At 46.4% G+C, this 24,194-nt stretch overlaps 1 protein-coding gene across 1 annotated transcript in view; it reads left to right on the plus strand.

Moving 5' to 3' along the window:
- Positions 1-24,194, plus strand: part of LOC131281713 (probable serine/threonine-protein kinase DDB_G0267686) — a 62,570-nt gene that overhangs the window by 13,358 nt on the left and 25,018 nt on the right. Inside the window, exons 2-6 of the mRNA XM_058311060.1 lie at positions 14,886-16,242; positions 20,873-21,103; positions 21,197-21,311; positions 21,418-21,525; positions 22,611-23,147. Of these exons, the coding sequence (XP_058167043.1) occupies positions 14,886-16,242; positions 20,873-21,103; positions 21,197-21,311; positions 21,418-21,525; positions 22,611-23,147 (2,348 nt within the window). The remainder of the gene's footprint in view (positions 1-14,885; positions 16,243-20,872; positions 21,104-21,196; positions 21,312-21,417; positions 21,526-22,610; positions 23,148-24,194) is intronic.

Below are 24,194 nucleotides of genomic sequence, written 5' to 3' on the forward strand. Positions count from 1 at the left end.
GGACTTGTTGTGCTTTTTGAAAGCGTGTGGTGGCCCCAATTGTAATAAATGACCTCAGGATAAATTTTTAGCATCGTTAAAGATTGTGGAAAACCTCTCCCATAGGAATAACAAATTATAAAAAAACCATAGAATTGTTTTTTAATCTCTACATCACTAAATTGTGCAAATATTATCACGCATACGGAAAGTGTACAGTATTTTTGTACACTTGGTAACCAGATGTTTTCTAACTTCAATTGACGAATTTTATGAACAGGTGTTAACACTTACGTCGAATAACACATTATGAATATTAAATATTTGGCTTCAAGAAAAATCAAACATCAGTTGATAAAATTGATTTATTCATGATATTTAATTTTGTTCAAATTCAATTTGGTTTAGACCTGTTCCTTATAGAATCATAAACATAGTTTTTTGCTATTTTTGATAACGAAAACACAGCGTAGACAAAACTTTTTCCACATTTTCTTACATTTCTACATTTTTTGTAAAACGTTTGTAAAAAAACGTACAATGTTTTTCGCAAAACTTTGTTAAGAGCTATCCGCAATGCGTAGTACTTTTGATTTGTTCAAAAGTTGATCGCGTTTTTTTGTTTGAAATCTAATTTAACTTGTCGTGTTGTGTAAGAAATATTTGGTTATTTCCAGTATTTCATTTTTAACCAGCTTTTTTGCATCCAACAGTTTAATAAAATTGCTCTTCAGCTTGTGCTTTCCCGATCTGTACGAAAACTCTCTGTAAACGCATAAATCATACACCCAGCAGCATCACTATTCATTACCCGCCTTCTATTGGTACAATTGGAAGAACAGGTGATAGATGCCAACAGGTGGTGCTTAACGCACAAACGTTTCTAATCGATCGCCGTTGTTGAACCGTTCGGGTGCTTCCGGATGGGGAAGGGAAACGGCGAAAAAAAACGGCAACGAAATGCGCGAACTGCTGACCTTTGGCGAGGAAAACAAGCAAACGAGCTTTCAGTGCCCCATTATGGATGCAAAGTGTTGAAAGCACGATTACTTCCAGCGGAGTGGAGCGCACAGAATGTGCACACGGTTCTTCGGCTCGATTGCGTTTGCTCTCGCACAAACAAGATGTTTAGGGAAGGCTAATAATTGGGCGTGTGTGTGTGTTTTTTTTATCGAAGTCGATGATTAATGAAGTGTTCGAGAGCTGTTCGACTCAGCCGAAATGTGGTTGGACGCGGGAAGAGATAATATTTTCTGTGTGGCCATTTTTGTTGCAACTGGTTGAAGAACTTAAAAATATTCTTGTTTTGATAATACCCACCAGATTCTTCAGTGATTCATACTCTTAGCAAGTTTCACTGATTACTGCTTCGTTAAACGGATTCGAATGCTTGGTATCACTGCTTGAGACTCACTGGGTTTGCGACAAACAGTTGCAGCTTAATGCTTCCGATCTCCGGTTGAAGACGATCCGCTGACGTTGATGCTGCAGCCCCGCACGTCCAGCCGCAAACACCCCATTCCCATGCTCGGCGAAAGATCGTAGCGATGATCGTGATGATCATGATTATGATAAATATGTTATTATGCGCCCACCTTTTATCATCTTGTCCGCCCTCATCCCATTGGACTTCGCAGCAGCAGCAGCAGCAGCAAGAGGCAAACAGTCGGCACATCCTTCTTGGGTCAGCCTCTTTCCTTTGCCTTTCATTTTCGGTGAGCAGCATCGAACGCAGCAGATTGCGCCGATCGTAACTGTTTATGATCTATTGATACGCGAATCCGCGGATGGTTCGAAGTTTACGAGCCCAAACGCGCCCATTTATCGCATTCGGAGCGAGGGGGCGTTCGTGTGGGTCGGCGGAGGACATGGAGCCGGTAATGCTCGTATGCTTTTCGAATAAATTCATCGCTTACCATCTGACAGGTGCATCGGAGCGTGGCCGTGGTTGAACTCCCCGGCAATCGAGGAACGCAACGGTAAAACCCCGACTGTCGGTTGACCAAACAGTAAACGATGGTTCAGGCAACATTAGCATAGTTGAAGCCTTTCTGTTCGTCGTAACTAAAACAGCTCATTATGTGTGCAATATTTAGAAGGCTTAGCTGGTGGAGTTTTCCTTTTCAATCCACGGAAGGTGAAGGTTTCCATAGCAGGCTGCGCTTATACCGAACACCATTCGCACAAGGAGTATCGTCGATCAGTTGAATGCGCAAATCATAGGCGAATATTTTATTACATTCCTTGATTGAAGCATGAAGTTGCGTCCACCACCGAACCACTCAATCATTGCTGCTGGCCAACAGCGTTAGGAAGCAAAAAAAGGGTGGTATTTCGATCGATAAAATGTCGCTGGTGGAAAAGGAAACCCCAGCAACCCCGCCAAGGTTGCAAAAGGGAAACGAGAACAATATAATCCTCCCCCACCCCGTGGAAGGAACTGGGCGTTGGTTGTGTCGGGCCGAAGGAAGGAAGCTATGGAAGCCCGCCTACGAACCCCATATTGCTCCCCGGAGGCTGCAACTGTACCGTTTTCTTGCGATCGCGACACGAAAGGAACGGGCGAGCTGCACACGTTCGTTTTTCCCTTTCCCGATTTCCCCCCTCGGGCTAAACGATTTCCTCTAAGCCAGGGGTTGGCAAGGGCCGGCACGCGGGTCAAATCCGCTCCTTAAGAAATGTTTTGACCCACATACAAACAGAAAACATCTGAATTCTTATGGAATTTGTTCACGTAATCACGCTTATTTTTTCTTAAATGCTTGTTGAAATTATTGCAGACAACTAACCTGCATAATTTTATTAGATTCTTCGATAACCCTGTCTCGCGATTCGCTTGGAGAATTGAGAGTCAAAATAACATGTCTACTTTGCATCCACAATAACTATTTGAAGGAAAATATTTGTCAGTATCATCACGAAACAAAATGTGGTTCACAATATTCAAAACTTCTTGAAGCTGATTTATTTTAAAAACAGAGAGCAAGCCCGAAAAATATTGATTTGAGTAAGTGAATAATTTAAAACATAATCAAAAGAGTTTATTTAAAGTACAACAAACGAACAACAAGTTTAAAAAGTACTTCAAAAAAGTGATCAAATTTACAATGAACTTGAATGAACTAAGACTTTGAAATATTTTATATATTATGTTTCTGTTTCTTTTCGAAGAAGAAAATTGATTCTCTATTCAAAAAGTGTTTAATATTACATGCAAAACATTAAAACATCGTTTAGTTAGTAGTTGGCTAGTTAGTTGTTGGTTCTTTTTCATCGTTCTGGCTCATTTGTGGAAACGTGTGCCGACCCCTGCTTTAAGCTGCTGTTCGTGGTGCAGGAAGCTCGAAGAACGCTAGAGTGTTTGCCGGCGGAGCACACGGTTCGACTGCTGCCGGGTGTAATTTATTATTTAATGTGCCGCATGCGCGCGCCCGTACACACACACACACATAACGATCGTCCAAGTGCTAGCCAGATGATCATGTTGCCTTAGCCCGAGCCCTCCAAGTAACGAGCCTTCCTTCGGAGCGGGAGGGCAACCAGGGAGCTGGCAGAATCTGGCCTGGCCCGGGAGGTCGGTTTTCGCTGAGGTCTGCAGATTGGCGCAACCTGATTGAGGAAAAAGGCGGCGAACCCCAGGGATCGAGACCTCGCAGGGATCAAACGGGTGACGGCGGGCGACGACGCGCGGGTGACGGGAGCACAGAATGGCGCTGCGTCGTCGTCGTCGGTTGGGTCGCGCCTCGGGAAGCCGATGAAAGGAGCAGAGAATGTACCCATACTGTGCGCGCCACCCGATGGTGGCAGAAGCTGTAGCAGCGAGCAGCAGTAGTGGAATTGAATTGAAATAATTTTGATTAATTGCTGATTCAGCGAAATGCAATTAACGATAAATACGGTAGGGAAAGGTGGAATTATTGACCTTTCGCGTCCCACCGCCACCGACCGACGGCGCCCCCCCCCGGGCGCGGAGGTGGAGGCTGTGTTGGCAGCCGGTCGTAACCGGCAGGCACAACCACAGCTTTACCGCACGTCTCGCCGGACCGCACATGGTCATCCATCCAAACATGACCTTCCTTGTGGCGATAGAAAACAACAACTGTCGGTTGGCACGATGGGCGCGAAGGGGAGAGCGGACAAGGGGAGGTGAGGGCCAACCGGGTGGGGAGTGCAGTTGGTGAACGTTCAATGCATCATCCATTGGTATTTATGGAACCGTTAGAGCAAAGGGCTCTGGGCGGTTTGCGTTGCAGTTGTGCAGTTGCAGCAGTCGAGAGAAAAGTGCATGGTGGCATTTTTCTTCAAACGCTCGATATTGATGAGGGTGGGGGAAGGGAGGAAAGGAAGTTGGTAAGGGAGCGATGGACGCTCGTTTTGTTCGATAGATAGCTATACGGTCGCGTCGGTGATTGGTTCCGGTGAAGGAGAAATGGGAAGGTCGTTTGTCGCGCGGGAAAATTGCCTTTGTGGTGTCGCATTGTCGCGGGTGTGGGAAGGAAAAATCGAACCTCTCCGCTGGCGGTGGCAAATTGTTTGCCTCCTTCGTATGATAATTGCAATAAGATACAGCAGCCATTGACGAAGGCCTGTTGTTGCACGGAGCTTTGTGCAGCTCTCCGCGCTATTGTGATGACTTTATAAATTTATTATGGCTTTTTATAAAAAATGTCACAAATATGACTGTTTAATGCCAATCTTTGGTGCGTTATTATAGTGTATTAAAATGATGTGTGTATCAAAAGATTATGAAATAATGCAATGATGCTATAAATAATGTAATATTTGTTGACGATTCCATATAGCGAAATAGCTTATTTTTAAATCATCCGTTGGTTCTTACGAAACAAATTAAATATTGATTGTTTTGGAAACGTCACATGAACCTTTCACCTAAGATTCATTCAGATTGAGTTATGAATCTTATGGGATTTGAATCTTCAAACGTTGATGAATCTTTAGCAACCATGAATCTTAATTAATCTTTCGTGGATCTTACACGAATCTTCATAATTCTTACATTGGTGTTTCTCTCTACCCTGTTTTTAGTCATTAGTTTTCTGTTCTTTTAACATTAAGGAATCTTTGGCATTCATTAATCTCTCATTAAAAGATTTATGAATATTAATGAAAAATCAGAATTATACAAGTCTAAATTAATAATTTGATTTAATTTTTACAAGCAAGATACGTACTTGTAACTAAAATGTATCTATTTGCTACTGGAAGCTGTTTTATCGAAGTTATTTCCTAGAAAAAATGGACTCAGGTCAGGCGGATGCGTTGATAATGTAATTACAAAAATGTACAATGTTGCTTCAAGGGTGGAAAACCCCTTTCTTTATCTATTCCTGATTCATTTTGCTCTTGCTTTGATAAACATAATTGCTGGAAGCAGAATAAGATCATGTTTGTGATGTGTCTAGTGCTTCCCCCGTACTTTTCTGTTGAAAAAGAGTAACCATTACAATATGCTTGATTTAGAATATTATATGTATTTGACTCATAAGTGTCTACTGTTTCTATACTAACTCGCCTTTTTTATTTAATTTTAGGTAAACTCATCATGCTTTGAAAATACTTGCGGAGTGGGATGCTTGTGCTGGATACATTGGTAAATAGAAAAACAATCTTTGTTTTCCCGTAAGTGGTGGTTTTTCATAGTAATTTATTTGAGTTATTCAGTACTAAGACCTTATCTCAAAATTGCAACACTCGAGGTAACGTAATTGATGAAGCAGTAAGGGGTTTTACAAAAGGAATGATATTTTCCCATCCAACTCGCCATTTTAAGAATATTTTATTAACATTGGCGCAATGATTTGCGCAAGTGCGTAAAACACTGACCGTATCGTACGCTGTCAGGAACGGTTGACCTCCATCGCCACGTCTCCAATTAATCAAATCCGTCCCTCCGCCGGGTTTTGTCGCCGTATCGATTGCATTCGTGGTGGGATTACATTTTGGCCATATACACACGCCGTCATACAGTCGGGCGAGCTTTTACCCCGTTTTGGCACCCGCCGATGGATGATCCGGCTTCGTCCGGCTGTCACCTGCCGGCGTTCGGTTGGTTCGCGAAGAAGAAGGTGTCACCCGGATCGCGTCAACCGTCGACGGTGCGTATAAAGCCATCGAGGTTTCGAGCTGGTGAAGTGACCCGTGGAATGTTTCGTGCCGATCGGCGGCCCCTTCGATCGCGGGTGTCGACCCAATCTGTGACCGACTGGGTGTCCCGCCCGGGAGACCGGGAGAGGTAATTTATTCCAAAATTGATCGGTCATTCGTGGCGCGTACGTGACGCTATGCGCAAACCGGTGGACGGCGCGACGACTGGCCGGGAAGCACAACCCCGTTGGGCGTTTTCGGGGCGAGCTCGGGAAGGATGGATCGCAGATGGAAGGGTGCGGACGGGGTGTGGGTGCCGTCGACGTTGACGAAACGTGAGACGGAGCGTTAAAGAAGGAAGACCTTCACTTGGATATGTCAGCTTGAATTCGGCGATCGGCAATCGTTGGCGCGACTCGAGGACAATGTCGACGAATGGTACAAGTGTGTGTTTGCACCGATCGACGTTCCACGGCGATTTGTCGAATGATATATAATCCAGGATTTTTTCTTATCCCCAGCCGACCCCCTCCCGGGGGGATTGGGAAGGTCGGAGTAGAGGTCAGAAGAATGGGCTATTTAAAGAACTTTGACGGACCGTTACGACGGTGCACCGTGGGTGCATGTATGCTTCATGTGCCATATTGGAAAATTATCAAAAACCGCTCACATATGTGAGAACCACGGAACAAATTCCTTCCATTCGATGAATTGTTTGCTCGATCATCTCCTACGAGTTGAGTTACTTAGGTTTTCGTTGGATCGTTGGCAAAGTCAAAGAACACCCACACCAACCTGCTGCTCCAATGACTCACTTTTTTGCTCGTGTCTGACAAGTACACCACCACACCCTGGACACTGGCTCTGGACGCCGATTTCGCGCGACCCGCTAACGACCGGCGACGTGGACGGAATGAGCAATGGCTCTTTGTTCTGTTTGGTTGGATGGCGCGAGCTTTCGACGCGGACGCGGGATTGGCATATGACCGCCGGACGAATCAGATTTCCAAACCACCGGACGCGACTCGCATCGTAAGCTTCTGTAGAACATCTTGCTGGATAAACCTTCGGAGCTAACTCCACGACGTTTAATCGATGGAAATTTGATTGATCGAAGGTCTGTCTAAAATACCTTTGAAGAATGTTGACATTACTGTTCTATTGTTAATACTTCCTTACTCGAACTTAGTGTTAAAAAGAATATGTTTGATTTTCACACCTTTGCTTGCTGATCAAATGTTGTCAAGCTGGTCCGTTGTTTGGCGATTCGAGCTCTCATCTCTAGAGCATCCCATTCTCGAGTCGAAGTTCTCGTTGACCTTACTTCATTTTCGTTATACCCAAAAAACACCTAAAAAGGTCACGCTGCATTTCAATTCACTAGTGTGCGTCGCCTTGCCTGTTCCACGTTTATAAAGATGCACATATCCGATGACAATGCACGATGGATGCAGTGGTAAAGCAACAGGTTTGAGTCGTTAAACAACGGAGGCCGTTAAAAGAAACCTTCCGTGTCGTCATCACCTCCCACCTTCTCATCTTGTGCTCCATGATCTGGGGGATGGAATGGGTCACCTTCTAACGGTTGAAATGTTGCGCCATTTTTATACAAGACAAATTCTTGTTACATGTTTCCCAATGAAGCTATTACAAGTTTTGTTACTAATTAAAAGGTATGTTCCGGAAGGATGTTAAGATGATAAACAATATTCTATTTTCCTGTTGAATCATTTATGTTTATGGTCAAGCAGATTGTTTTTGTTTGGCAAAATGTATCCTGTCATTTTAAATAGTTGATGTGTTAACCGTAATTTGAATTTATTTTTAAAAAGCTCCAAGCTGATGGAATCATTATATTTTGTGCATGTTACAATCACATTAAAAAAACACAAAATCTAGCTTGAAACCAATAAAAGTGATAAAATGTAGCTTAAAATAAATAAAAATTATGAAACGACACAAAAACAATTTAAAACAAAAATGTCAAAATTAAAAATAGAATAGTTTTATTATAAATACTATTCAAATGGGATGGATGCCCTTTGGGAATAATCCTCTAGATTTGGATATTCTTGAGTTGATTTTTGGATTATTTTCACCTATACTGTTATTCATTTTTGGTTAACGTTTTATTAGAAAATCCTACATAACGTATGTTACAACGTAACATATAACGGAAGCCTCTAAAGTATGAGGAAAAAAGAATACTAACGTATTTTATATAATTTATTTTTGAAGGATATCCATGCATTACGATGTTTTCAATCGATCAATTCACGTTGTCTCATTTTTATTATTTTACTTTGCTTGTATTTTGGTTTCTGTTGTTTCGTTTGCTAATGAAAATGATAAAGCGGGAATTTTCTCATCGTTTTGCGATCGTTTGTCCAATATTTGCCGTAATGTAACTGCATCATGTCATAACTTCAATCCTCACGCGCACGCCTTATTTATGAGGTACGGTTTAAAACGCCTTACCAAGGAATGTTTCGAGCCGTAATCGATTGGATGCAAACGCAAAGAGCCTTTTCCATCCAAACGGGCCCTAACGGGGAAAGGGGGGCGGGAAAACCCCGAAAAAGCCCCACGGTTTCGATTACTCGTTTCAATTGTTTGTGCGAGTGGTGTTGGCGTTAACCATTTCTCTGGCCCAACATTCCAAACATATTTCACTGGCACTTGTCCGGTGGCGGGCGGGGATGAAGCCTTCTTCTCTCCGGGTGCGCCTTGTAAGAACACCCGAAGCACCCTTGATTCGGGCCTGCGAGGCGTTTTTTTTTCTTGATCCCTCGCGCGGTCGTGCCTTCAAATTTCATGCAGTTTAAAATAGATGAAATATTTGGACGCCCATGTCTCCCCCTCCCCATACCCCCTTTGCCCGGGTCGGGTAATCGATGATACCGGTGATGATCGGCTCCTTCTTCCTCCTTCCGGGGGCTTCCCCGGCCCGCGTTCGCACCTCCGGCGTGAGGGAGCCACTTTATGGAGTGATCACGACGACGGCAGCAGCTCCATCATCATCATCATCATCAACAACAACCGTCGGCAGGCGGGAGTGACTTGCACAACGCACTCGCACAACCCGCGCTGGCCGATTGTCCGCGGTTGAACAACGCTGCTGTTGAACTTCGGAGCTCCGGAACGAACGTGCAGTGTAAACAATGTAGCACCGGCGTTTTCCACCGGAACAGTGGACCCTGGGGGGAGGCTGGGGGGGGGGAGGGGGGAAAAGGCCACAATTGGAAATCGCCCGAGTGTCTGCCGAAGCACCTGCGCACGCGGGCCCGAAACCGATCGGGCACGGAAGGGAATAGCCGGAGCTGGAGCACCATTATGCTTATGATTATCAAATGAAATTGAGCTATGCTTCCTGTGAGGAGGAGGAGGAGGAGGAGGACCGATGCCAAGGGGATGTTGAGTGTCCGGGTGGGCGACAAGGGGGCTGCGGACGGCGGAGAGGGGTAGCGAAAAATTGTGATTTACGGTTGTTGCCTTTCTTCCTTCCTACCATGGCCCTGGAGTTGGGAGCGATTGGCGATCAGGAAATTACTTTCTCACACCTTTTAATTTTTCGATAAAGATCCAATCCATTTGCCACACATCACCGGCGCCGTTCGCCCGGTTCGGTTCGGCCGCTCGCGTAATGAAGTGATCGGCTGGCACCCGGCCTCATCAGGCCGAAAGTTGAAACTCCACCTCCCGGGTGCCGGCGCTGGGAGGATTTCGGAGGGCCTAATCCGAACGTCCAGCCACCCGAGTGGGCCTCTCGACGCCGGACGGGAAACGGCGTGAAAATCTGGCATGCGTTCGGGGCGTCGTAGCTTCGAAGGCGTTGGTCGCCACGGCACTTCCGCTGCAGCGGAACATTTCCATGGGGGAACCGGGGAAGGGCGTTCTTGATGGCTACGGTCTAGATCGTCGTAATTGAGACCGGATCGGGGGGACGAATGTGTGTATGTGTGTGTGTGTGGTGGGGGCTCGAGGCGAATAATTGAACCTCCGGTTCGGGACGCCGAATGTCCGGGTCCGGGCCTTTCCCGTTGAAGGGGCGAACCACCTCGTTTGTGGCCGGTGGAAAGCTGGAGGACCATTTTCCTCCGAAAACCCAATCGGCCATGGCCGATCAGACAGGTGGTGGAGGCAGTGGAGAGACAGAGAGAGAGAGGGAGGGATAGAGAGTGTTATTAGGAAAAAACTTTCTACCAAACTGATCCGATGACTATCTCTTGGCGGTAAATTGGCCTGAGCCGCGAGCGGAAACGCGAGCGGGCTGGAAAGGGGAGTGGGGCTCGAGGAAGGAGGCACCAAGCACCGTAAAATCAAACGGTACGGACCTCCGCGCACCAGATGAACGTTACACGATGACAGTACCATACGGCTTTTAATGACAATTTACGGGTTTCGGGTTGATCTCGATTTGATTAAGCCACTCTCTCGCAAGCCCCGATGCATGCTGCAGGACACGAGCATAGGCGTCGCTTTTGCGTGGCCACGTTTCCGCCCGGCTTAAAGTGTTTCTCTTCCGGGCACCGTCGGGGGAGGGGGAACCGCGGGGAAAGCTGGGGGAAGCACTGGCGGAAAAGGGAACACACTTGTAGTGCGGGCAGCACTTGATCGGACGAGTGTTTGAAATTCTGTTGTGGCGTTCCAATACATTATTGTTCGCTAGGTTGCGGGGTACCTGCGGTGAAGGACTATGCGCCACAGCCGGTCTATCATGCGACCAAAAGAGATAAAAATAATGACATCTATCAAAAACATATCCATGCGTTCAACAACCCAACCATAGATTCGAGCTTCGTACGACGAAAATTTAAAATGAATGTTCCATGGTATCAAAAGTAACAATTATTTTGAAAACAAACCTAAAACTATCATTAACAAAAGTAAATGTTAGAACAACCATGGCTGCATTAGATGTTAGCAAAAATTTGGATTTAAGGATTTGGGTTCAATTTTATACTAAGGTATGATTACCAAACTATTTAATTTGATGTTATCGGATTGAAAAAAGTATAAAACATTTGCCTTTCTTTCTGTACGCGATCGCGAAATCAGCTGATGCAAACTAACATGTGAAAGAGAAGTAGTTAAAACCTAATTCGAATATAATAAGTAAAAATAACAGAGAAACATTGGCTAAAAAAGATTGATTTTTTCTTATTAGGAGTATAAAAAATATTTTAAAAAATATGGAAAATATTTGATGATCACAAAGCGGGCTGAAAACAATATTTGGGACTTTTTCTTACTTGAATTTTGTTGACTACTCACTAATCAGTAGAATTTCTTCTATTTTATCTTTAATCATTTTAAAAGCTTCATTACTTCATAAAGCAAGCATAAAAATATTGAATTAAAGAAACGAATAATATTTTAAATAAATTAGGTGAAATTATAAAACGATATTGATTGCGATCAGTCGGGATAAATAAAGATAGGCAGATTTTTTTTGTGAATAATGGTTAGGTTAAGCGGACAGTTTATTTGCTTAACATTTGAACTCTTGTCAAGTCGTTTTGGATGAATTGGATGCATGTGTCAAACGTTTTCGTTGATATAAATGGTTTTTAAAATCAAAACAAACGACCGTTACTTACCCAGTATATTTTATAGATCGTAGGTCTATGAAAATGGACGATCGTTTATTTTTAATCATCCTCAAAATTAAACAAATCCGTATGCGGTTTACCTAATAATACTTGTAGCATGTCTATTCGCACGCACCTATCCCATAGTGCGACCGCTCGAAACATGAGTTGAACCGTGCCACATTTTCAAGTGCGGGTGGAACGCGTATCGATGCAAATGTTGCACTTGCAGCCGCGATGCAAAGGCCGCCTGGTGTAAGCGACACCACCCGTGTACGTACGGGGCAAACCTGTCCTCCCGGTTCAGCTTACCCCGGGGCAGCCCCTTTCGCCCCGCAGACCGAATCGAGCTCTCCCACGCCAGATCCTATCGGAAAGGCGAACACAAACTGCGCACAGCGCTCGAGCGTCAAGCAGGGCTTCGCAGTGTCAGGCTTTGGAAGAAGACTGTATTAAATAAAATTAGCATTATCGAGAAATTTAATCTGCATTGCGCTGAACTTTGGGTCGCGCAGGCCGTTTCACACCGGCCGTGGAGCAGAAGGTTTCGGTTTGCCGAGCAAATAGCGAAATAAAGTTGTAGGTCCTCCCGGTGCATTCTTTTAGGCCTCTCTGCACTCTGGTGGACGACCGTCGGCTGCATAATGATATGCAAACGATGCTGCGCCAGTAGTCGACGGTGTGCGGTTGCGTCGTTGCGCCGATCGGAACCGGAGGCGGCCGAACATCGTTGGCCAGGAAATGAATGGAGTGGCAAAGGGCGCAAAGGTTGTGCAGATATCTCGCTCTAGGGTTCCGCCAGTCGTCCTGCCCGGTGACGAGGTGTCAGGCAACGTGTTGCCGTTGTTGAGTCGGGTGTATTGGCATGTTTTGGCCCTCATAAATGTCGGTCTCTATATGAAGGCGTGCGGCACATTGTTGCGCAGAAGATTGTTCTACGGATAGTGGATAACACGGGTCAAATCTGGTAGGAAATGGAAACGAGATGTCACGTTACACACGGGATTAGCCTTATCTGATAATCGTGCCTTCATATCGCATCGTTGGACATTTTGAGTTATTACTATCTATCTACTTCAAACAACAAAGTTGCACAATAGTGCTCCAAGTACCTCACAATTGTAGAATTGTTTTTTATTTGTAAGTAGAGAGAACCTGAAGTGGAAAACCAGTTTCTCCTTTATTATTTTTACGCCATGCGCTCAAATTCTGCTATTCCTATTTGAATTAAAGCTCTTCAACAGTTTCTATCCAAAGTAAATCTAAAGTAAATCATAAAACTCTCGTAAAAGTAAGGTTAAATCCATTTTGTTAACTTTGTCGTCGAACCCGCCTTAGTCCCAAATAGTGTCCATTTTGAAAGTGTAATCCAGTCGCACCAAAAACGAAACGTCTAAGCTTGTGTTCTTCTTATATGTATCACTTTTCTCAACACGTTCTTGATCAACTTTATTTAATCCTTAACATTTGAGTGTCCGATCTTACCTATTCCGGACATACAGGTACAGATCGACCGGTAGCCATTACTTCTCATATTTAAACAAAGTAAAAGGTCACGCAACGCGATCGTACACATTTGTGTACCGCAAGCAGCACGGCTTGGATGTACCTGTTTTTTTTGTTTTTGCTGCCAGCTTCTGCAACCAGTTCCCTGTCCGAAGGCAGTTTTGCCTGCTGAGCAGGCTTGCTGAGCGTTCCATCGCGGACCGACCATCGCCTACTCGCTTTGTTGTCCTAGACATTGAGTTCAATCCATTCGCCTCACAAGATCAAGGTTACGGTAACGGGCTTAGAGTGTGCAGAAATACTTCTGCGACCAGAATGGGGCATTTATTTTTGCGCAGCCATTTTGCGCACATACTTGCTTGCGGACTCGGCTTGCGTGAGTCCACCATCGACGATCCGATTGTTTCAAGCGCAGATCTTTTACGAGCATCCAGCGACGTGCGAATGATGTGTTGCGATTGTGACATGAAGCTGATTCGGATTCTTAAGCCGTACAGTTGACCTATTATTTTATAGTTCAAATTTACCAGAATTCTTAGTTATCCCGTTCAGCTCCAGATCATTTAATTTGGACGATATCTGTTGCATACTGAAAAATAAGCATTTAAAAGATTTGGCAGGAAGAGTTGAATCAGTCAAGTTTTTAGAAAACAATAAATAAGGAAGTCTGCATAAGTGATGTTAATGTGCAGTTTTTTCTAATACTATTCAATAAAAATTAATTGAGCTGATTTACAAAACTCAGTAAACCCAGGTTGAAAACTGCAGACAAACAGAACTAGGAACTAGACTATCAAAAAGAATTTAGAAACAAGCAGAACATAAAAATAACGAAACGGCAAGAGATGAATGAAAACATAAAACAAATAAATAAAATGATAGGATAAAATTAACAATGCAATTACAACAAACCAGCAAAACAAGTAAATTTAGGCGTTATGTTCGTTTTCTTCTGAATTTATCTCTGCAAATTTAAACAGTTTTCGAAATTTACTGTCAAAACCCATCATTGTTCAAAGAGACAGGAATAGGGCATTTTTTCCCTGGCTGAATGATTGTATTTAATTTGTCGTGATTTTAGGATAGTTCAGGTTTGTTAGGTTTATAAAGCAGGCCATAAATCTTAGGACAAGATCTTTTAAAATTGGCAAACGAGTTTCAAATCACATGATTTCCCCCCACGAACACTTTTCTCCAGTTTTTCACCATTTCTCTTCAGTAAGAGGGTGTATTTCACTTCTGTTCCATTATTGTCACACTTGTTGCCAGTTTTGCATCGGTTCCATCCGATGGCTCTTCCACTGGTGGAGGTTTCTTTTTATATTTTCGCTCACACCACAGAATCATTTGCCGCGACGTTGACGATCGTTTGTTTGCCGCTCAAATTGTCTAATCGCCGCACGGTGAGAAAAACTTTTCCACACGCTCACATCACCCGGGCAACCGGGCGTTCCGGGTCGTTCCCGGGGGTATCCGTGCGGATGGTGATTATGGTGCGCGCATAGTTGCACACAAAAACCCATCGTCAATCGAAGCGATATGGATGGTGACGGTCCAGCCCACCGTCGGGAAAGCGGAAAAGAATGGGCCCGAAGGCAAAACTCTCTCGCGCGCGCTCGCACAACCAACATAAATCGATCTAATTTGGTATTTTCTCTGCTCTCTTCTTCTTACTTTTCCTTGGGGTTCGCATCGATTGCGCAGGAGAAACAACGGTTAATGAAGATTTACCGCAACGCCTCGTCGCAGCAGCAGCGGCAGCAACAACGGCAGCAACGGCCGCCGTATCGCCATCCTCGATAGTCCTCCTGGCGCAGAAGCAGCACAAGCAGAAGCAGCGGCAGCAGAAAGGGCCGCAGCACCGCCACCAGTCGTCATCAAATCAATCTCGGTCGTCATCGGCCTCATCAGCGTCCGTGTCGTCATCGGCCACGTCTCCGCCGCTGTCGTCGCCGTCGTCGTCGCTGTCGTCGTCTTCGTCGCCTACGCCAACACCGGCGTCACCGATCTCCCCGCAGTCGCCGGCCCGCCCGCCCGCCCGCAGCCGCGGAAAGCGGAAATCAATCACGCGAGCGACGCGACCCGCGCCCTCCAGCCACCCACCGTCGCTGCACGCCGCCAGCAGCGCCATCGCGGCTGCCCTCGAAGCCGGTTCGGTGGCTACCAGTGCTAGTGCGGCCTCGGGTGCCCTGCTAGGGCTCGCCAGCCTGCACCGGCTGCAACGGCGACCGTCCCCGCCGTCCGCGTTCGATTCCGCCTGCGATGGACGTGCGCTCGACGAGGGCAATGCTGCTGCCGCTGCACGACCATCACCACCTGATCTGCTGAGTGGCAACGGCGCGCGAGCGGAGGAAGCGGAGCACGGCAGCGTGAAAAACTATCACTTCGGTGCTATCGATACGCGCGTCCTACGGCAGCACCAGGCAACGCTGCACTCGCTGGACAAAATGCTGAGCGAGCGCATCTACGATCGGAAGAAGTATCTGAACTCGCCCACGGGCGGAGGAAGCGGAAGTGGGGGCGGTGGCGGCGGCGGCGGTGGAGGTATCGTGCCCGCGTCGGCCAGCGCCTTCTACGAGAAGCTGCGCAATGGTGGCGGGTCCGCCGGCGACGGCCCGGGAGGAGCGGGGGCCATGATCGAGTCGCAGCTGAATCTGATCAAGAACGGCGGCCCCGGAGGCCCCAACGGCACCAGTGCCCATCTCAGTGCAATAGCGGCTAGCATTATTAGCAATAACAATAACAACAGCAACAGCAACAACAACAACAACAACAACAACAGTAGCAACGGTAGCACCAACAGCAGCGTCGTCGGCGATGGGAACGGCAGCACTTCTCTCGGTGGGAATGGCAGCAACGGTGCGCTGGCGTCACCACGCGGCAGCAGCGGCAACAGCAGTAACCAAATCACTAGCAACAAAACGAGCAATAGTAGCAGCAGCAGCAACAACAACAATAACAGCAACACGAACAACAACAACATCAGCAGCAGCAGCAGCGGCAGCATCAAGAGCGAGCGGCTCAGTCCCGCCAACAACGATGCGCAATCGATGGCATCGAGGTAAGTTAGTAGAGATGGGCAGTTATCAGGACCTGCGCCTTCGGCGGGATCTCAATCATCAAGACACATCGGACATCCTCGGGTTAGGCACGGAAGAATATATGACCTTTGCGAATTGTCAGCTATTCGCCTTTTTGCTATCTTTAAATCGGATTATAGCATCCTGAATCTGTTGAGGGTAAGTTGGACGATGTTGGTTCAAATAGCCGAGCAGACGATCGTTCGTATTCAAACCAAATTTTAGATCTCATGCTTAAGGAATGAGTGATTTTGTCATTCTTATTCTATTCAGATTATTATATCTCTTGAACCACTCAAATAGGTTTGTTTAATGAAACACAGATAGTTTAAAACATACAACGCCCACGAGGGTGTAGTTTGACGCACGACATTTTACGTAACAAATGTGAGCAAGCTCAATATCAAATGTTAATGAAGGTCTCAATATCCTAAGAAAGTTGAATTATACTTTTAAATTCTGGAGTACCGAGAATCGTGCGCCGGAGTAGAAACTTTAATTTTTCCTGATTATTGGCCGATGCATTCGATCAACTTCTCGTAGTGACTCGATTATCGTCAACTTGTGTTTTTTTGTTTAAAAAATCATCTCAACCATTTATCAGTTTTCATTTATATTCAGAACATCTACTGAGTGATACTTAGAGTAAAACCTTCAGGGTAAAGACTGCTTGGAAAGAATAGTTTTGGATTGATGATGATGAGTCCTACCTCTTACCTCAACAAAGTTTATTGCTTTATTTGCCAGCTTCTTATCTATTAGAGTGTAGGTTAATAAGATAAGAATGCTTTCAAACAATTATAGGCATGAATTCTACGATCGTTTACTCTTGTTTTTGTATCTTCAAATAACAATAACAGACAACAATCAGTTTCACATTTCTTCGTAGATTTGGCGCTAGAATAAATCCAAATTTAATCAGTGATCAGATGAACTTCATATGCCGTTGTGGTTGCAAAAATTGGGAGACCCGGCTTCTGACCTACACATATTCTGGCACCTGGGGAGTTCACTGGACAAAGATCCAGAAGTATCTATCTTGATCTCCCCGTCTAACGTCTTGACCGGAACGTAAAACCTTGCCATGTTATATTTTCCACTTTCTTGCCTATTCATCCTGTCGCTCCGATGTCTGCACCTTCTGTTCCCTTCCCTGTACAGGTTGTGGCCGGTCTGTGCACACCCTTTGACCAGTTACGGTAGCAGCCAATCTAGCGCACACTTTGCAACAGATTTATTCTCCTTCCCTACGCTGGACCGGCTGCAAACGCGATCACTGTCTCGAGTGTGTCCAGAGTCGAGCATTCCCGAGCTGCCCGACGGTAGCCTGCCCATTCCAGGCATTGATCCCCGTTGCCCTCCCCAGTCCCCAGTGGCTTCCGTTGCTCCGTGTTTGCTTCTGGTTCGGTGCGGAGCTTATGTGTCATGTCTAACTGGCTTGCGAAGCCGCTAGTCGGAGTTTTCAGATGACCGGTCGGTTTGCTGCTGACCGCCTCGCTCTGCAGCGCGATCTCGTGACGGCAGCAACATCATTTGTCAGCAAAACGTGTGGTCCAACGTGTGTGTGTGTGTGCCTGCCTGTGCGAGCACGAGTATCCGTCGTCGTCGGCCCATCGTCGACGTCGTCGTCGTCATCGTCGTCATCGTCATTGCCGTCGCTTTTGTACGGTTCGGGCTTTGCGACTGTTAAATTTATGACTAATTTGATTTACAAGTTTGACACGGACATGCGTGAAACGACCTTTCCGGTGGAGCGTGGAGCGAACGTGGACGGCCGCAACGGACAGGGACGGACATTCGGAAGCACTAAGTAGCGGTCGTCGGCAGTTCGCGGCCGGGCTTCGGATGGTCATGTTTGATTACTTTTACCTTTCCCCATCATTTACCGTATTTCCCTCCCGTGGCACACCGCCCGCCATCGCCCTTGGACCCCCGCACGGTGGCTCCCGGATTTCATCGCCGGGATGTTGTCGTCGGGAATGTTTTATCGCCTCGCAGATACCATCGAGCGGTGGCTGTCATGGCCAGTGCCACCGATTTGCACCGATAGCAGCCCGGCGCAATCATCTCGCTCGACCAGGGCAGAATGCTGGGCCGAGGAGAGAAAACATCGGATCCCGGTACACTGGTAGCACGAGGCAAGAGGTCATTCGTTCGAGTTTTGGTAGTTATGTCTCAACATCATGAAGTGAGTTGCGGACATCGTAATTTACAAGACATTCTTTGCAAGGACTACGATTGTTCCGGCTTCTGCCTTAAATTCGTGCAAACTACCGAGCGACTTATAATTCTGCCGGTTTATCATCAGATACTGTTGTTTGAAGATAACTTATCGAAGTTGAATTCCAGATGATAAAAGGAACTAATGAAAACCCATCTTTAAGGGTTATAGATATTTTAGGGGTAAATATTTTGTGTCATTTTACCAGCTTTGCCGTTAATTTTAACGATTGTAGTACTTTTGGTAGATACTGTTTTTACTTCTTCTGGTAATACTGAGCGTTCTAAAACGAGACTCCTACTTGTACGATTTCTGCTATACATATAACCTTGGAATGTATGACTTTTCCAAGAAAGTAAAAATGCATGTAGGGGATATAAAGCGCACGCAAAAAGGGTTTCAAAATCGTATTCTATTCTATTTCAAATGTTATTTTCAAAACAATATAATTTTTTGTTCACGTTGTTCCAATGTTTATCCCGCCTCAGAATTTGGTGCTGTTGCTATCAATTTCTATCGAAAAAGAAAAGATATTTCAAGCAATGCGCTAATCCATACTGTTCCTCATTCCTTTCACACATCTGCACGTCTCACTGATGCTTGTACCATCTCCAAACCGGTGCAACTCGATTGAGTTGAACTAATTTTAACAAAGTCTTAATTTGTATTTCCGGACCGCAAATGAATCCGCTGCTTAAATGGCGCCGCGGCTCAATAATAAATCCAATTGGCTTGGCGTTCCTTTTCGGCAGGAACTTCGCCTGTCACCGGCGGGCTGGGAAAAGGGGGTAGGCTGGTAGGAAGAAACAATTATCCCTTCGGGTCCAGTGGGGCGTTAAGACACGCAGTCGCCTCGGCTGGGTGTGACAATCGAACTAGCGAGCAGGTATGGGGAGAGTAATTTACCGGACAGTCGCACGGATGATTGATCCATTTCAAACCGTTACATCTGACCGTTCACTCGTCTTTCATTCTAATTGTCTGTGGCCTTTCCCTATTCCCAACGGAGTGTGTGTGTGTGTATTTTATGTGCCGGGCATTAAAGTCAGGCAGTGAAATCAGTCGGCAGGCTGGATAATTGAGGCACAGTGTGCAGTGTGTCGCAGGTGGATTAGTAAATTTGTCATAAACATCAGTCAGCAGTCGTATAACCGTGTTTTATAGTACGACAAGTGCTTCTCAACGCGCGGCCATCGAGGCGGTGGTTCCCCGATTCCCCGCCGCTTGTCGTGGCCGTCGTTTTATTGTACCGATCGGTCCCGTCCTCTCCGGAGCTGCTGACCTTTTGTTCCGAGGCGATGATGTGCCTCGATCTGCGCCTTAACGGTGCCTCGGTTTATGGCACGCTGGGAAGCGGGAACGAATTTGGGTTGATTGATTAGATGGCGTTATGGCGGAGCGTTGAGGATCGGGAATTTGACTGTGGGTTTCAAACCCCCTACCCGCTCCGATCGCGCACTAATGTTTGTTATTGTACTTCTCGACAACGACGCGACGGATAGGCATACTTCACCCAAACGAACTTTTAATAAATCACCCAGCTGCAATGGCGGGTGCTATAATTTTGTGAGTACGTGAGGTGTGAAATTTCGAACCAGATCGTGAGGCCACACACAACCCATCTCCAGTGCAGTGTGGCACTCGAACCGTGACCCGGTGCGTGTCTGGCAGGGTGACACATAATTAAAAGCATATCAAACCACCTCGCAGGTGACAGGTTCTTACCGTTCTGGCCCCGTTCGGAGGTGTGCGTGGCCGCGCGAGGGTCGTATCGCACCGTGTCACACTTGCTCATCAGTCTCGGTTATTGAACTTGAAAGTTTGATCGTTAATTTCATTAAGCTGTTTGTTCGGCGAAGCCGGTTTCCCCGCGTTCCGTCGAGGAAAAAAGAAAGCCAGGAATCTCGGAAAGCGAGAGAGAGAAGGAACGCCGCCGAGATCGGTTGAGTCGGATGATCGCCGATCAAGGTGCACCGTTTTGTTTTTCCGCGTGTCGCTGTCGTGTTCTGTCGTGGCCTGTGGCGCATCGACACAAGAAAGGATTGCCTCGGCTGCCATTCCAGAGAGCCCTCGGGGCGCCACGGGGACGAAATTAATTTTTCTACGTCTCCACACCTCCGTGGGGCGTTGTTTTGTTGCCTGCGCAGTTCTGCTGAGTTCTCTGGTGCGCAGTTTTGCACCTTGTGCGCCGCCTCGATTTGTTTACCCCTTTTTCCCGTCCGATGTGTCACTTATCTTGATGTCGGTTCGTCCGTCCCGGGCGTAATTAGTCAAGTAATTCATATTTCTTGCGCCCATTCTCTGCCGTTGGTTCATTGTTTAATTTTTATACTTTATTTTTCATTTCCCTCCGGCTCGTTCCTTGCATTCCCCACGCTCACGAATCAAAGGTCGCGGAGTGTGACGCCGTCGTCCTTCTCCGGGACGCCACCGCAGACGATGCACGCGAGCGATGCCAGCTTCCCCAGCAGTATTCCGTCCGGTGGCTTACTTCCGTCCCCGAACTCGGTCGGTGCGAACTCCGTTGGGCGACCCGAATTGCAGGCGCGCAACTACTCCGACTTTATGCGCAGCCTGGCCGCCAAGTACAACAACAACAACAACAATAACAACACTAATGAGTAAGTCCACCGACATCCCCTTGTGTTGTCCACCACGCGGTGTGAGGTTATTTAACTCTTCTCTCGATTCTGCTTTCTTCCCGCTCGCAACAGTGTATCGAATATCAAAAATTCCTTCCCCGAACCAAAAATGCGCTTCACGCAGCCGAAATCTTACATCGAGGGCTCGCTGAGTAGCAAGAAAGGCAGCCCACTTACCTCCACTCAAGTAAGTACCTCACGGTGCCCACCAGCTGGGGATCTGCCCGGCGGTGCTCTATTGCCTCCATTGGGCTTGACTGACTTGGGCCTGTTCCTTCTGTTCCGACCTGCAGGTACCTAATCCAAGTATTATGACGTCGCTGTTTTCGGGACTTCCATTCCAGTCGGCCGTCTTTCCGCCCCTGATCGACATGAGCAGTACGCAGGCGCTCGTCACGCTGGTAAGTAGGGGGTTGGACCCGGGTGAGGTCTTGGGTTGGGTTGGGGCGCCATGGGGAGGTGCGATTATTCTTGTGATTCCTACAAAGTGGTACTCGTTGATTGGGATTGTAATTATTACAAGCAGTTACTGTTCGAAGAATTGACCTTTCTGATCATGTTGTTAGGATCCTTAAGGGTTTCTGAAGTTTGTGTGAATGTTTATTTGGAACGGAGAAATGTAATTCTTTACATAACTCCGGGTAGAATTAGTAAGTAAAATATTAGCTAATTTTGACATAATTAGAAATCAAAAGTTATTGTAATAAAAACTTAATGTTTTCCTGACTGGTAAAGCAAGTTATGAGATGCAACGACCATATTATTCTAATTACTTTTCAAAAGATCAAACGAAGCATTTAAATACAAGTTCAACTAATTCCGTGGGACGAAACGGCTTTATTTTTATTTTTGCAAGTGTCCAATAAGGCATCTCTTTCTGAAGATCCATTAATTATCTTTTTCTCAACTGTGTTTAGCTTTTCCAAAGAAAATGATAAGGAACGCGAAAAAAGTGCTGTCGCCAATATATTACATCTCTCAATGTTACCGATTTAAAAAAATATATTTTGTCAATTTATCATACTTATTTCTTTTGATATTACAAATTTATTTGTAAAATTTGAACAATCACTCAATAACTTCAATAATTTAAGTCTTCTTAACACTGGTACACAAAAACTACTCTTTGGACAAACTAAAGCTGTGTCTCTTACGAACAAAAATACCAAATTCTCAAATGCAATCATCTGAATATAATTTTCTCAACCATAATAGAATGAAACTTATATATTAGTGATAAAGATTTACTAAAACAAAAAACATTATTTAGGCATATGAAAAAATATCAAATTATTCATATTATTCAAAAATAAAATTATTTGCTTCATTGTAATGCCGGAAAACTGGGCAGCGATAAAACACAATGAATTTAAATAAAAAATAGATTAGAATATGTCTTATGTGACCAATTATAATTTTAGGTAAGCATAAAATGATGTATCTTTTAAAAATTTTCTATATTTTTTACCATTTCATTGTCAATCAGGCTCGGGCTGCAAAAGAGTCCGACATTCACAACATTCTCAAGACGGACACGGGTGGCGGGCTGAAGAAACCATCCTCCCTGTCCCGCGGTTCCTCTCCTCCTGCCACCTCCACATCGCTGACCAGCCACCACTTCCCGTCCCCCTTCACCACGGGCTACCTTCCGGGGCTGCTGCCGAACCACCATCTGGCCAGCTTCCCGTCGCAGCCCCCTCCCTCGGCGGCGGGGCTCGGTGGCCCGCTCAAATCGCCGTCCCGAGCGCCGGAACCGAGCGCCCTGTCCACCTTCCCGCTCGACCTGAGCGCCTCGACCCCGTCGGCCAGCAAGCGGATAAGGCTCTCGTCGCCGACCCCGAGCCGCCACCAGGAAACGTCCCCGGCGCCCAGCTCCACCAACAGCCAGCCGTCCGCCGACGGTTCGCTGGATCTCAAGGCGACCCGGAAGTGCCACGCGCGCGTCGAGGAACTCGGTGCCTGGACGGTGGACAACGTGTGCGACTTTGTTGCCAGCATCGACATCTGCGCCGAGTACGTCCAGGTGAGTGCCAAGTGTCATCGAACTGCGCGCGCGCGCGCTGTTTCAACTCCGACGCGTCCACTATAACGGTCCCTCGGCGCGGTTGCGAGAAGATCCTACCGTCCACCACTCCCCCCCCGTCCCCGTCGAGACCCAGTTACGGCGGCTTCCAGGTCGCGATGAAGCAATAAAACTAGTTAGTCAATTAGCTCACGAACGAGCGTCCCGAAGAGGCCTCGCTGGGCTCCTCGGTGTCTCTATATACGGCATCTCGGGTGCAGCGCTGGATGCATTCTTCGCTCGCTGTCGATATGCGATGGCTTTCCGCCTCCATCCCCACCCTGACTCGGCAATGACTTGCGTCGACAGGTTTATTTGGCATTTTTATGGGCCTCATTTAAAGCTGCTTAAGACGTTTCTTGACACCTTTTGCCCGGGCCAGCAACGCCACCACCACCAACATTTGTTGGCTGTTTGTTCTTGAGCCAGCGGCTCCCGGCGTGCGGCCAGGGAATCGATAGGTTAGTTTCCCTACTTATGCCACGATTGAAGTCTTTTATTGGCTTCGGGTGTGTGAGAAGGAGGAAAAGAAAACAATCCATCGAACCTATTGAAGCTCGCGCTCTCCTTGCCCGGGGCTTGGCGTTGCTCGCCCATCAACTGCGGTGCTGGAAAATGCCACATCCAACAGACAAACCGGTAAAGACTTGGGAAACCACGGTTCGGTTCGTGATGCTCGTAAACCAAGCCCCTTAGGAAGATGCTCCTCGTGGGGTCGTGCTTTATTCTAGGTTGACGAAGGCTTTTTCAAGAGCCAACCCTGCCCGTTTGCACATGTCTGCAAATCAATTTGCTATTTGTTTTCGCTGCTTTTAGCGCTGCACTCAGTTTGCAGCGTGGTTCTCATACGAGCGCAATTGCGCTCATTTTAACGAACCCGGTAAAGAACGCTCGACTCGTGGATGAATCCCGCGAATCGATGGTGAAATCGATCCCAAAGTGTCGGCTGCATCGAGTTGCATCGCAAATTAATAGTAAGGTCTCCCACTTCCCTCCCTCTTTGCCACT

Source organism: Anopheles ziemanni, chromosome 2, assembly GCF_943734765.1.
Source record: "Anopheles ziemanni chromosome 2, idAnoZiCoDA_A2_x.2, whole genome shotgun sequence".
In the NCBI taxonomy this organism is placed as follows: Eukaryota; Metazoa; Arthropoda; class Insecta; order Diptera; family Culicidae; genus Anopheles; species Anopheles ziemanni.